General features: G+C 41.0%; 1 protein-coding gene across 6 annotated transcripts in view; it reads left to right on the top strand.

Annotated features, from left to right (window-relative positions):
* The window catches only part of atxn7l3 (ataxin 7 like 3), a 46,365-nt gene extending 32,861 nt beyond the window's left edge, over positions 1 to 13,504 (top strand). For all 6 annotated transcript variants that reach the window (XM_033035358.1, XM_033035359.1, XM_033035355.1 and 3 more), the window contains 3 exons: positions 5,438 to 5,509; positions 8,229 to 8,362; positions 8,994 to 13,504. In XM_033035358.1, the coding sequence (XP_032891249.1) occupies positions 5,438 to 5,509; positions 8,229 to 8,362; positions 8,994 to 9,139 (352 nt within the window). In that variant the 3' untranslated portion in view covers positions 9,140 to 13,504. The remainder of the gene's footprint in view (positions 1 to 5,437; positions 5,510 to 8,228; positions 8,363 to 8,993) is intronic.
* Positions 13,505 to 15,830: the final 2,326 nt, after the last annotated feature.

The following is a 15,830-nucleotide window of genomic DNA, read 5'->3' as shown; positions in this document are numbered from 1 at the left end:
GAAACATTGCCTATCTCCTTCGCTCCATAGATGCTGCTGCACCCGCTGAGTTTCTCCAGCATTTTTGTGTACCTTCAGGTTTGAAGAACCTGATGGTGGAGTTCTAGCATTGGGATTTACCTCACAATGTAGAAAATTGCTCAAGTTTGTCATGTTCACCAAAATCGGGACAAATCTAATCAGGCATTTCTCTCAGTCATAAACAAACTGATGGAATGGTCGTCAATAGTACAGTTAAATGGCAAATACTCCCAAATAATCATAACCAGCCTGTTTTGCAAGGCAATATGGTCACAAACCTCATCACAATCATCTTGGTCAATAGAAATCAAGGCGATAAATTCCAGTGACTTGGTTATATTTTGCAAAAATAAATTGTTGTGGCAATTATACCAGGAGAGTGCACTAGGTCCAGTCATCTTCATTTTCTTCATCTATGAACTTCCATCGTAAGGTTATAGATATGGATGTTTGCCGATGGTTGCTAGTGTTCAATTCTATCTGCAGCAAATGAAGCAGCACTTGTCTTCATGCTGCATGACACATATACAACATGCAAGCATTGGATTCTCAATGGCAAACAGACATACATGCTACTTTGCAGCAAAAGTTGGCTCGTGTTGCTATTTAATAAGATAATGACTGGCCCGATTGTAAACCTGATGGTCTACCCGGTCGTGTTCTAAAAACCTGTGCGGACCAACTGGCTGGAGTTTTTACGGAAATTTTCAACCTCTCACTTCTGAGGTCTGAGGTCCCCACCTGCTTTAAAAGGGCATCAATTATACCAGTGCCCAAGAAGAGTAAGGTGACGTGCCTCAATGACTATCGACCAGTGGCACTAACGCCGGTAGTGATGAAGTGCTTTGAGAGGTTGATCATGGAGCAAATCAACTCCTACCTCGACAAAAACCTGGACCAACTGCAGTTCGCTTACCGCCACAACAGATCAACGGTGGATGCGATCTTGCTGGCCCTTCACTCCGCTTTGGACCACTTGGACAACAAAAACTCATATGTCAGGCTGTTATTCATCGATTACAGCTCGGCATTTAACACAATCATCCCCTCCAAGCTAGTTACCAAACTCGCCTTCCTCATTCACAGACCACAGTCTGTTCGTATTGGTGGAAATGTGTCAGCCTCGATAACAATCAGCACGGGAGCACCTCAAGGCTGCGTGCTCAGCCCCCTGCTTTACTCACTCTATACTCATGACTGCGTAGCCGGTCACAGTGCGAACTCCATCATCAAGTTCGCTGACGACACCACTGTTGTGGGACGTATATCTGATGGGGATGATTCAGTGTATAGAAGAGAGATCGAGCAACTGTCCATATGGTGCCAGCGCAATAACCTGGCCCTCAACACCAGCAACACCAAGGAACTGATTGTGGACTTTGGAAGGAGTAGGAGGGGAACCCACAGCCCCATTTATATCAACGGGTCGATGGTTGAAAGGGTCAAGAGCTTCAAATTCCTGGGCGTGAACATCTCTGAAGATCTTTCCTGGTCCGAGAATACTAATGCAATTATCAAGAAAGCTCATCAGCGCCTCTACTTCCTGAGAAGATTACGGAGAGTCTGTTTGTCAAGGAAGACTCTCTCTAACTTCTACAGGTGCACAGTAGAGAGCATGCTGACCGGTTGCATCGTGGCTTGGTTTGGCAATTTGAGTGCCCTGGAGAGGAAAAGACTACAAAAAGTAGTAAACACTGCCCAGTCCATCATCGGCCCTGACCTTCCTTCCATCGAGGGGATTTATCGCAGTCGCTGCCTTAAAAAGGCTGGCAGTATCATCAAAGACCCACACCATCCTGGCTACACACTCATCTCCCTGCTACCTTCAGGTAGAAGGTACAGGAGCCTGAAGACTGCAACAACCAGGTTCAGGAATAGCTACTACCCCACAGCCATCAGGCTATTAATCCTGGCTCGGACAAAACTGATTATTATGAACCCATTTTCTGTTATTTGCACTTTATCAGTTTATTTATTCATGTGTGTTTATATTTATATTATGGTATATGGACACACTTATCTGTGTTGTAGTAAATGCCTACTATGTCCTGTGTGCTTAAGCAAAGCAAGAATTTAATTGTCCTATACAGGGACACATGACAATAAACTCACCTGAACTTGAACTCGATTCCATATTATCATTTGTCAATTACCAAGAATCTGCCATACTCTGGCCTAACAATGGCTTAACAATGTAGATACAACGAAGATAGACACAAAATGCTGGAGTAACTCAGCGGAACATGCAGCATCTCTGGAGAACAAGGAACCCACACTCTGGCTTAACAGCGTGGATACAACGATACAAGGAACTGCAGATGCTGGATTACAAAATAAGTCACAAAGTGCTGGAGTAACATAGTGGGTCAGGCTGCTTCTATGAAGAACATGGATAGGTGACTGAAGAAGAATTTCGACCCAAAATGTCACCTATCCATATTCTCCAGTGGTGTTGCCTAATCTGTTGAGCTACTCCAGCACTTTGTGTCATTTTCTGGTTTAACAATGCCATGCAAATAAAGGTAACATTAATGCCACAAAAAAAAGTACCGGGAAGGAGATAAAAGAGAATCTAACCAACAATTCTAGATATTCAGTAGCATTGTTTTCAGCGAGTCCACTCGATATCCTGCGGATTGCCATGGACCAGAAATTCAAGTGGACAAGCCACATAAATACTGTGGCTCAAGTATGAGTATCCTGGCACCACAATGTCCTTCCACCACATAGAAGGCACAGCGTACAATATCTTAGTGAATGCAGTTCCAACACTGCAGACACTCGACAATATTCAAGAAAAATTTCCTGGCTTGATTGACACCCCATCCGCTACCTGAGTGCGTTCCATCTACAAAATGGCCCATTGTTTTTCTCCTTAACAATTCCACAACAGGATGAATAAGAGCTGATGATGCATTGGAATTCCAATACCTGCGGTTTGCTTCAATCACATACCATCCTTGCTAGGAAATTTATAATAGTTGCTTTATTTTTGCTGAGTCTAAATCCTGAATCTTGCTGGTTAACGTTGTGGAAATACATTCACCAGAAAAAATGAAGTGGCGGAGGAGATGGTTGAGGCAGGTAATATTGCAATGTTCAAGATTAGACATGTTGGCCATTGTGGGCAAGTTAGGCTGAAGGGCCTGCTTCTATGCTGTTTGACTCTATGTTTCTATGTGACATGGAATAAAATAGCAGTGGGCTATTATTGTGAGTGCATTGGCTCAAAGGATGGAAGAAGCTGAGGCTATAATCATAAAAACAGAAAATGCTTGAAGAGAGAAAGTCGTGATGTTGTGTGCAAAAGAGCAGGGAAGTAGAACCTAAAACCAAACTGCAGGTTGGAAAGGACCTCTGTAATGTATCATTCATGGGTGAAGCTATTAACATGCGTTGCTTTGTAGAATAGTAATTTATGTAATAAATACAGGTCACTTTTTTTATATGTTAGTCTCAGAAGTGTTAATGCATATTTTATGGAGCAAAGGAGCAAACAGCACTTTTGTAATAGGTCAATAGATTAAATCAATATTAAATTGTGCCTTCCCCCACAGTGCTATCCACTGTGGGGGGATGATTTTTTTGTCTAACTGTAATCCTGTAAGTCTGTGTCCAAGATGGCTGCTGTAAAGAGAGAGTGGACGCTGGCGCGCTTTGGCTACCGCTGCTCTCTCTTCACACTGTGTTTTTGATTTTCTGTTTTTGGATTGAATTCTGTTTTTAATTTGTGTCTCTGTGATGTCTTTATTACTTATTTTATTCCGATTGTATGTTTTTATTCCGATTACTATGTAAGGTGTCCTTGAGATGTCTGAAAGGCACCCATTAAATAAAATTTATTATTATTATTATTATAAATGAGACAAAAAATTATCAAAGCTCAATATTGATTACTGTACACGCAGAAAAACCAGGTTGTTTTAAAATTCTCAGAGGATTCATGAGAGGCCAGTGTTTGTAATTCATTTAGAGAGAGAGTGTTTTTATTGTCATATGTCCCGGATGGGACAATGAAATTCTTACTTGTGCAGCACAACAGAATATGTAAACATAGTACATAATGGGGGAAGAGAAAAAAATAAAAAGTTCAATAAATAACAAATATAGTGCAATAATAATATAGTTTTTTGCAGCTTATTTGTTGTTGTGTTTAATAGCCTGATGGCTGTAGGGAAGAAGCTGTTCCTGAACCTGGATGTTACAGTTTTCAGGCTCCTGTACCTTCTTCCTGGATGTGTGTGGCCAGGATGGTGTGGGTCCTTGATTTTGGCTGCCTTTTTGACGCAGAGACTACGATAGATCCCTTCGACGGTGGAGAGGTCAAAGCCGGTGATGGATTGGGCAGTGGTCACAACCTTTTGTAGTCTTTTTCGCTCCTGGACGTTCAAGTTGCCGAACCAGGCCGATGCAATCAGTTAGAATGCTCTCTACCGTGCACCTGTAGAAGTTTAGTAGAATCCTCTTTGACATGCCGAATCTCTGTAATCTTCTCAGGAAGTAGAGTCGCTGATGTGCCTTCTTTATAATTGCATCGGTGAGCTGGGTCCAGGAAAGATCTTCTGATATATGCACGCCCAGGAATTTGAAGTTATTGACCCTCTCCATCATCGTCCCATTGATGTGAACAGGATTGTTGGTCCTCATCCTTCCCTACCAAAGTCCACAATCAGTTCCTTGGTCTTACTGATGTTGAGAGCCAGGTTGTTGTGCTGGCACCATTTGGTCAGTCGGTCAATTTCACTTCTATGCTCTGACTCGTTCCAATCTGTGATTCGTCCGACAACAGTGGTGTTGTCGGCGAACTTGATAATGGATTTCGCACTATGTCCGGCTACACAGTCATGGGTATAGAGTGAGTAAAGCAGGGGGCTGAGCACGCAGCCTTGAGGTGCTCCCGTACTAATTGTCACTGAGGACGAAGTGTTTCTGCCAATTCGAACAGACTGTGGTCTGTGGATGAGGAAGTCGAGGATCCAATTGCAGAGAGATGCGCAGAGGCCCAGTTCCGTGAGCTTGGTAACCAGCATGGAAGGGATGATGGTATTAAACGCCGAGCTGTAGTCTTCAGTGAGGAATGTAAACAACAATATGGACATGTTGGATTGAAATGCCTCTGTTTGAGTCCGAAGAAGAGAAACGGCGTCACATCCATTTTCTCCAGCGATGTTGCCTGACCTGCTGAGTTACTCCAGCACTTTGTGTCATTTTGCCTCTAACTGCTGTGAGTGTGATGATGCATGTGATGGGCTTATCTGATGGAGAAGCTCCTGTGGACAGTCGGAACTTTTCTCCAGAGGTGCTGCCTGAGCCGCAAAGTTACTCCATGGAGTAATACTCGTGTCCATCTTGGATGTATGTGTGCAGTACTTGTTATATTCCCGTTTAACTACAGCTTGATTATTGTTTGTTTTAGGTCATTGCGGTGTCCTCAGCACACAGATGAGCAGCGGCGATCTGTACGGGTCTACCTCCTGGGATCTTCAGTGTAAGTCCAATTGTGTGAGGTGGTGGAATTGATACAGTAACAGTGAAACCACAATGGAATTTGATAATGCCGTTCCTATGAAAACTTCTTGAATGGCATCTTTCAGGGATGTCATGGAAGCAGGCCCATTGGCCCAACTCATTCATGCCGACTGAGATGCCCCATCCAAGCTCCTCCCATTTGTCAATGTTCGGTTCATATCCCTCAAAATTTTATCTATTTGTGTACCTAGCCAAGTATCTTTTAAATGTTGTTATAATAACTGCCGCAACTAAGTCCTCTGGCAGCTCATTCCATATATTCACCACCCTCTGAGTGAAAACATTGCCCCTCTGGTTCCTTTTCAATCTTTCCCCTCTCACCTTAAACAGATGTCCTCTTTCTGCTACCCTGTGTAAAAGATTCTATGTATTCACATTATCTAGTCTCCCTCATGATTTCATACACCTCTATAACTCCACCCCTCAGCTGTCTTAATTCTCAATTAAATTAAAGTTGCTCAGATATGACACCATAATACAATATCGCTTGTTTTAATGGACCTCTTCATAACTGATTTTGGTTATAGCGGACGACCTACACCATGGCTGCCTGTACGACATTCGCAGTGCTGCTGCCGCTGTCATGGCTGTTCCCAGGTCTGCCTGCTCTGTCCTGACCGTTCCAATACTGTGCCTGCTACCGCCACACAAGCCACCCAAGCCTTGCCCACCGCCCTGCACTCCGGCCTATCCTAGCCGCTCCCCCGGCCCCCAACAGGCTGTGGATGTCAAGTCGCCTAGATTCCAGGACCAGTCCCAGACCGAGAATCTGAAGAAAGGTCCCAACACGGAACATCACCTACCCATGTTCTCCTGCGATGCTGTCTGACCTGTTGAGTTAGTTCAGCGCTTTTATGTTAACGAGCAACTGCAGCCATTTGTTTATACTGCGTACGACGACAGTACCTTTCTCAGTTATAATGGACAAACATATGGACAACATATAATGGACAACAATAGCGGACACCTTTCCTGCTTTTATGTATAGACACAAAATGCTGGATGCTGCCTGTCCCACTGAGTTACTCCAGCATTTTGTGTCTATCTTCGATCTGCAGTTCTTTCCTACACTATTATATACAGAGGCAGCATATTATATACATGGGACTGGTACTTTGTGAAAATCGTTTGAATTATGCAGTTTCTTCTTGCAGTTCTTATTCTTATCAAGTTCCTCTGATGAAGAGAATGTCCTAATACTATTGTAATTAAATAAGGATAATGGGGTTGTGAAATAAGCTGGTGGAAAAGCCATTACAGCAGAAGTGGATTCATGAGATGTTTGTTCAATAGTCAATAGTCAGATTTATTCGTCACATGCACAATAAAGTGCAGTGAAATGAACTTGCCAGCAGCGGTACAATAAAAACGAACACACAATACACAATAAAAATTGAACACAAAACATCCACCACAGCATTCATCACTGGTGGAAGGCACAAAGTTTAGTCAGTCCTCCTCCATTTTCCCCGGTGGTCGGGACCACCAACCTCCGCAGTCGCCACTGCGGGCGGCCAGATGTGCAGACAAGGTAAGTCCCAAATGGAACTACTTGAAGCTACTGGAGACCGTGGCTTCAAGATGGTGTAGGCCGGCGGTCGGAGCTCTTTTCCAGGGATCCCCGGCGAGGGATCTCGCTCCGGATGGTAAGTCCCCGCCGCGCCCGCAGTTAGAAGCACCGCAGACTGCTGTTTCAAGCTGATGTAGGCCGCGGGCCGGTGGTCGGAGCTCTTCTCCTCCGGGGTCCCCAATGAGGGAACCCAGGCTCCGGACGCCGCTCCAGCTGGAAGCTACGTAGACCGCGGCTTCAGGCTTCCGCGGGCCAGCGATCGGAGCACTCCCTTCTGGCGACCCCGGGCGAGAGCTCGCCGGCTCCATGTTGGAAAAAGTCCACGCTGCGCCTGCTGCTGAAGCTCCGGGCCCATTTCCAGGAAAGGCCGCACCGATCCTTTGCGTTAGGCCGTGAGGGAGGCGACTGAAGCGGTTTCCCCCTTACCCCCCCACACCATCCCCCACACAAGACACACCGAGAAACATTAAAAACACACATTGGGTCATACTAAAACAACAACAAAAGTTGAAAATTACTTAACACGCTGCTGACAGGGCAGCCGGCTCGCAGCACCCCCACCTTTAGAGAGAATATTCTGGATTAATGGAAGAAGGACATTTAAAAATGGCATTGGGAATATTAAAAGGGTAGGTTTGTCGGGTAGCACTGGTATAGTTGGTGGTCTAGTTTCCTCCCACATCCCACTGACCTGATTGGTAAATTATTGTCCACTTTAAATTGCCTCTTGTATATAGGTGAACGGTAAAAGCTAGGGAGAGTTGAAAGTAATGTGGGGATTAGTGTAAATGAGGGTTATTGGTATGCGCAGGCAATGTTGGCTGAAGGGCCTGTTTCCATGTTTTATGACACCATGATTCATTGATTCCGATGGCCTTTTTTCTTATTCAGAAGCAGATTTGTTTAAGTGAAGTAGCTCCAAGCCTTGCTGGTTCTGCAATCTCAATGCAGCAGCACAGGCTGTTCCAAAGAAGGAAGCAAAGCTTGTGTTCCTGCATTAATCAATCAGCAGATAAATATCTCCATCTGCTCCATTATTGTTTATGGATTGGCCTAAGTGACATTACAACAGCGCTGTGGGTTCAGAGTGTCTTATGCTTCATTTCAGATCCCTTCCGGAATCTGAAGTAACTGTAGAGAATGAGAGTTACGATGCCTCAGAGAGTCAGAGCTTTATGAGCCGACTACAATGGGATGGCACTTCAGATATCTCACCTTCTGACTCAGCATCTTCCAAAGCAAGTGAGTGCTCTTTATCGTACTAAAGGTTGGTGTGGACTGGTTAATCTAACACTACAACAAACTAGATATGCATCCTTTGGAGGTGCCCACTTTAGAGCATTGTCTAAGATGTTAGTTTTCCAATTAGTAAGGCTGGAATTGCCACACTTCTTTTCTGTTTTCTCCTCTTGTGCCAGGTTGATTTTGACATGCTGAGGGATGTGATCCATTGTACTTGAGTTTGACTTGATTGTGGTATCATATTGTATATCTGATCTGTTTGGATAGCATGCAAAACAAAATTTTTCACTGTACTCTGTCATTAATACATCTAATCCTAAACCTCCAGTGATCTTCCCTCCAAAACCTCCGACCTTATAGTTTCTCCAATACCCATTTCAATCTCCTTCCCAAAATCCACAAGCAGGACTGCCGAGACAGACCCATTGCATTGGAATGACGAAGGGTCCCGACCTGAAACGTCGGCTGTCCATTCCCTCCACAGATGCTCCTTGACCTGCTGAGTTCCTCCAGCACTCTGCATTTTGCATAATAGACGGTTTGCTAGTTTTGTTGTAGAAATGTAAAAAATTACCATGTATCTGATGAAACAAACACATTGCTAACAAGTTTTTTCTTGCTGCATGTAAAGGTACCAACAATTCTGATTCCAAGAAGAGCAAAAAAAAGAAGCCTCACCTAGGACTTCCTAGTGCTCCTGGCATGAGCGGCAGTAAGAAGAAGAAACTGAAAGCACCTGTTCCACCCACATCTAGTATATATGATGACATCAATTGAAAAAATGGAGCTACTTCTTCTCCTACTCTGTCTCAACAAGTTTCACATCTGCGGTTACTTTGATGAGATGACCATTGAACCACCCACTTCCTGAGAAGAGTGGATTCGCTTCAAGATCGTACTTGAGCCTTGGATGATCGTGGTCCTGTAAACTGAAGGCTTCATTCCATGATGGTTGACATTGTCTTTTATTTATTATACAAAGAATGAGGGATTTTGCTGGTGTACAAAGCTGATGAAATATTGCTGTTTGATTGCATTAATTGTGTCCTGGTCTCAATGACAAAAACTCATGCCTGAAGCTGCCACTCATTTCTGACTTGCCTCTAGATACACCTTTATAATCCCTCATTATGCCAGATCTGGCTATGAGTTTGCAACTATTCCCCTTTATACTGCAACATTTTGTGATGTCAGAGTGCTGCTCATAGCATTTGTGGTGCCAATTGTGCGAGGGCAAGTTAGTCACTGTGTAACTTTATAACGTTACTGTGTATTTATCAAAGGTTAGCCTTTCTGATTGCAGTGTTCTTCATAAAGGCTGTGGAGAGCAGGACAGTCACCATGGTAAGTGCAACAAATGAACTACGACGATCGAGAAAGGTGTGAAAATGCTTCTCACGGCTGGATTTAATCTAATGATCCTGACGAATAACGTCAGCATCACAAGCCGGATATCTTTGCTAGTTTATCCGAACTGTAATTCAAAAATATTTCAATTTGTCCATTGCACCTTTTTAAAGCTCCACACTTCAGTCAATTGAAATATTAGTTTAAATACTGCTAGGTATTTATGTCTAATCTTGTAACAATTTCCAAAGCATCTATTGACTATGGTTTGTAAGGGATTGACTATTCTCAAACATGGCCTTGCCTTTCATTATTTGAATAATGATGGCTGAGCAAATTCTATAATATGGATCATATGATATGGACAATGATTGATTTCTTAATGAAACAAAGATCTTGAAGGACTTCTCACGAGTCTCTCATGAATTTGAAATGCAATCCGGGCACAAGTGTCGTTTTCTTTTGCCACTTGTCAGTTGGAATTGAGGCACAAGGCTGCCATGGTTAGACAGTCAAAGCAGCACGGCAGATGGATGGACAGCAGCAAACCATCAAGTCCCTTTTGGTCAACACCGAGTTGGTAAGTTGGCAACTCATTACAGCCTGTTTGCCGTCATGACATGGATGCCTTGGTCCTTTTCTTTTGAACTAATGGATCAAATAGGATCAGCGCAAATGGTTGCATCTCACGTTGGAAAACGTCAGTCGATTGTTTGTGAGACTGCCCTTGTTTCCAATCTTATTAATGCGACATTGGTTGACAGAAATTGATATCCAAGTTGGATTAAGGGGTAGTTGCAGAAGGAGACCATTAATTGTCATCACTTTTCAAAGCAGCATGTCATTTTTTTTTTTTGCCAATGGGACCAAATTGGACGTTTCATTTTTGTTTACATCTGAGAAGCTGGAAGTCTCCCACCCCCCCCCAAATATATATACAAACTTAACATGGGTGGGTCTCAATAGCCATTTGACATTAAAATGGTTGGGAGAAATTATCTGCGTGCTGCTTCCTGCCGAGCAGCATGATGTTGCCCAACACTAAAAAAAACATTGCACTTTACGTCTGATTGTGTGTGTATGCTGGATTTGAAGGGTTCTTCTGGACTTGATATGGCCCTTTCTCAGGGCCCTGAAAAAAGAACCTACACAACCGTTGTGAAATGCTTTGCAGATGAAACTGAATGATATGTCGTAGATTTCAAAGAGAGGAAAATGAAAAGAAAATCATGAATGAATTTGGCAAATGCCTTGCATTTGTATTTTATGTTGTAGCCAGCTGACCTGTGTAGCACATTGAGCGTGTTCTTTTGAATCATTATGTAACAATGACTAAAACTTGTGCTTCCAGTTTCATTGCATCTTGACTATAAAAACAAAATATAAATCAAGGAGTGAATGCAACAGAATGAATCCTTGCTATGCAAACAGGCTAGTCTACTTTTGATGGACAAATATATTCTGTTTTGGATCCTTGCAGAGCATGGCAAATGCCTTATAATTGGACATCAGTAGCTATAATATAACAGCTATAATATTTTTGCCTCGTTAAGGTTGTATGAATAAGATTACAGCAGGTAAGTACATTGGAGCTGTCGTCTTTGCTTTTCATATTAACAATTTTATTTAAGAGATTTTAGATGAATTTCAATTAAACGGATAATGTTTGACACATTTATTTCTGGATTTTTTATATTTTACCTTGTGATTTAGGTTGTAATTTGCAGCTTCCCTGTATCTTGGGCTAGAGAATTGGAGCAGACTAAAATAGTCAGATGGGTGTTCTTGAGTTGTAAGGGTTGTTCATTTGTCTAAACAAATGTATGCGTGCATTTGGGATTTGGGATCCCTTTTAAAGTCAAGGAAGTGATGATTTATCTTCTGTCTTTGCAAGTGTTCTGTCGGATAGGCTGGTGTACCATCTGCTGGTCAGAGAGGTCACTGGCTATCCATTGTATTACCAGTCATAATTGCAGCTGTAAGCCTGTGTGTGTGTGTGTGTTAGTTTATAGCGAAATATCTACTCTTGTTTACCACGTTGGATCAGTAGTGGAGCTTTGGGAGGCCCTGAGGTTGTGAAAAGTGCTACAAAGATGCAGGTCTTCCCTTCTGTAGCAAGAGATAATGTGCCTTTCTAGTGCAATACCTCGATGCTGATCAGATGTTTGTTACAGTCCCAATTTTGTCAACATCAAGTTTTAATTTTCATAGGATCTAAGAGTTCACCATCTTGAATGCAAGCAATTGCCTATTCATAGGGCAGCAGACATTATAGTGTAACTTGCCCATGATGTCTGCAGTCCAGACTAATTTGTCAATTTATTGATTATATAATTTGTGAGTCAGTAACATAGGGAATATAATTGGTTGGAACATATAAAATTGCTCAGCAATTTGAATGAAAACCATGATCCTCCTAACTGTTGTAACAGTTTAAGGGTTGGATGGCTTTAAATACTTTTAAAAGCCTGTATTTTTTTTTGTCTATGTTTAATTCTGAATGGAACAGTATGGCAGTTCCAGGTTAGGCTGATTTTTAAACTGAGGTTTTATGGGCACTTGTCTCTAATGTGAAAATGGAAATGTCTCCTCAATATTAGGATTTTTAAAAATTATATTTTATAACTTGTTTGATCCTTTATTTTTGTTGTACCAAATTCTATTATGCCTAGGCAAAATAAAATCTAAATATTCATACATATAGTGCACAATTAGTGAAAGATCATTCTTTAAATGTGTGCCGTGTCTATCTCTACCCAGAGGTAGCAATGTTGCATGCAGCACCTCACTTAGAATATTGATTTATTTAATACAAATGTTTAGCACAACAAACAGTGTGCCACCAAACAGCACATGCATCTTACCACATGACAAGTATTGATGTTCATTTTTCATTGGTACGGAAGGTTTACTCCTGGAGCTGAGGATCCTGAAATACTCATTCCCTCTGCAGATCTGAGATACTGGCACTGGCTTTTCTATACCATATATTGTTGAGTTTTTTAACACTGCCAGTCATATCTACACTGCTTTATAATGCTGTTCCTCTTTTTTAGTTAATTATGTCAGTACACAGTCAATACATTGGTAGGTACGCAAGTACTTGACACAGACTGATGTTCATTTTATTTTTATTAATGAATATTGTGTAAAATTAGCAAGCTTCATCATTAACAGCGTTTCTGTTACAATGTAGTAATGCCAGAATTCTTGCAGACCTAACAAGCGTGGAAGCACAGGGTGATCTTACAGATTTGCTATTTATAGCTGAGGGTTACAGATAGCCATGTATACTTTGCTGTGGGATATACAGCATTTACACAGTCTTACTAAGTATTTAGCAGATGTGACTTTCATAAAAACTGAAGACTTCCTCTGTACTTGATGAAATCTTAGATTGCTTTGGTAAACATCCTGTATCGGCATTGTATGGAAGCAGGGAATCACTCGAGTTGCTGTGTAACACTGAAAGCCACATAGCCCCCCAATAATTTTTGTCTTTGGCTGATAAACTGGAACCACAAGTTTTGGCATTTATATGCAGGTTTCAGCAGGATGTGTATAATCACGAGTTTTCAGGGGAAAACAACATGGTGTAAGATGTTTGGCTTACAGTTCTTTGTGACGTGTAGTGATACAGAAATATGCATGCAGTTATATCTGTTAATCAGTCTATGGCCCTGAGTTTTAATTTTTCATACATATCCCCAGAAATGCTGGTTCACTGTATATTTCTGTAATCCATAGTGACTACGTGCTGCTTCAGTGTAAATAAAGGTGTACAGTTGAACTGAATCTTTTGTCTGTTTCTCCGTAACATCCCAATTTAATTTCTAACAAGTGACTGGTTAAAAGTCATGATAAATACAGCCATTAATAAATCAGATTAGAACATTAAATATTTGTTATGTCATCAGAAGGGAATGTTTTTAAAGACCAGGAACTTTAACTCGAATGCAAGTTCAAAAATACTAGTTAAACACTCATGTTTATAGCCTCATCTGTTTTAAAGATGAAGTGAAAAGAATTTCACCTGTGGTTCATCTCTGATCAAGCCCAGTCCCAGTAGCATTACTGAGTCAATACTAATTCCTAGCATTATAAAGACAAACAAATGAATCACAAACTCTGAACTGGTTTCTGTATTTAATTACATTCAATGAGCTGTTATTTTGAAACAAAAGGGAGAACAATTCAGAAAAGTTACAGATTTTAAATCCAATAACCTAGTGCCCTGCTTTAGCACAAGAGAGGTCTTTTCTACAGATCTGAAAAAATAAATGTCAGCAATATTTTAAAATCCTGAAGGCACAAACAATTTTTAAAAAAAACTATAAAAGCAGCAGAGATACTGGCAACTCTCTCCACACATCCACTTGCCTATTCTTTTCAGGGACTAGTGTGCTTCCCAATCCACTGTCTAGCTCCTCTCTCTTCATTGCCTCCATGTACATTTGATGTCATACATTTCTATATATGTACTGCATCTATCTACACCGTTTCTACAAATGTACTCTCCCTTTTTTGAAGCATTTACTTTAGGCTCATACCAGTCTTTATTTGTTTTATTGAGAAAAAATCTCCAGAAGATACAACTCTTAATGAAGGTGTAATTTAATATAAAGTCTGAATATTAAACTAAGCATCAATCAATTCAGCCAATATTTGCTGCAACCTGCATAGCTTTAGACTCAGTGAGAAGCACAAATAACTCACAGTATTAATCTAGACAAACTATACCTTTCTACAACACTGAACCATGTAAGGTGCAGATTTAACTTTTGTGAAGGGCATTCAACCTACTGGTAAATCTCTGCTGCTGTTTTATTTTTTTTAAAGCTCTATGTAGGTTTCTCAGTTTGAATCCCTGTATTCTTTGATAATTGAACAACACTTAATTAAACAATTTTCTTTCCTAAAGTCTACTTTAAAAATTTGCTGCTTTTTTTTTTTCTGGTTGCAGAACTTATCCAAAGGGCAGTCTGATCTGTGCAGTGGCTAGCTACTCTCCTCGCCTTCCCTCTCTGAACTTTTAACAGCAGTAGTACTGTGTCTTTTAGGATAACATGATACATGATCAGGAAAGCAGTCATAGAACAAACCAGAGATTGGGCACATCTCAATACAATAATGCAAATTCAATGATTGCTACACCTTATGATCAAGCAGTTATAAAAATCATGTAAATATTACATAGCCTGACATTCAAAAAATCAGGGGGTAAAACTCGTAGAATTGATAATTTGTTGAGCTTCTTTGCCAACTGCCATTAATAAAGGCATTGGGCAGTTGTGGACAGCAAAAAACAACTTTTACCATGGCATTAAACTATCTCCCTGGCTTTTGGAAAACCAACGTTAAGATGTAACATGAAATAACCTCCTTTGTCCACTTAAGGTTTTGCCTGCTTGTACAATGATTCCGTATATCATATTTTACAGTAACATGGTCACCACATTTTGTATAAACAAACTTTAGGCTTTACCAGCTAACCACTGGCACTGTAAATATAGGAAATCCAGATAAACATGTGCTTGGCTTGTGATAAGAGTTTTGACAGGCTGGCACAATAAAATCTAATCACACCCACTTTCACTGCGAAAAGGCCTTGATATTTCTGATATTCAAAGGCAATTTGACAATAACCCATGAATTTGAAACCTGATTAATCATATTGGCAGTTCATTATTCACTGAATGTGTATTAAACTACCAGTGTTAACAGATCCTTGAATTTTTGTTTGGGGGATACTTACATGGCATTTAACATGAAGCTGGCTGTGGCTGTGTGAAATGTTTTCTGGCTCAATGTAACCTCATCCCCTTATAAATCAACAGTAACATTTCCCATCCCAAATTCAACTAATTGCAATCATTTTCCTAGCTAGACTTCATTTTAAAATCTCTATTAAATGCTAGTAAATAGCCAACAGCATGGTATTCTGGCAAAAATCAGTGCTAAACTGGACCTCTAGTTTACTTTTGTTGTTTTAAAAAATACACAGTTTCCACATGACATCTGATTTCAACATTGACCAGTGATACCACATTCAGTTGGGTTGGATAAGCAATGATGAAGAATGAGAAAATATCACATTTTGAATGAGAAAATATCGATATCA

Source organism: Amblyraja radiata, chromosome 16 (assembly GCF_010909765.2).
Source record: "Amblyraja radiata isolate CabotCenter1 chromosome 16, sAmbRad1.1.pri, whole genome shotgun sequence".
Lineage (NCBI taxonomy): Eukaryota > Metazoa > Chordata > Chondrichthyes > Rajiformes > Rajidae > Amblyraja > Amblyraja radiata.
This window is presented reverse-complemented; position numbering and strand designations above follow the sequence as displayed.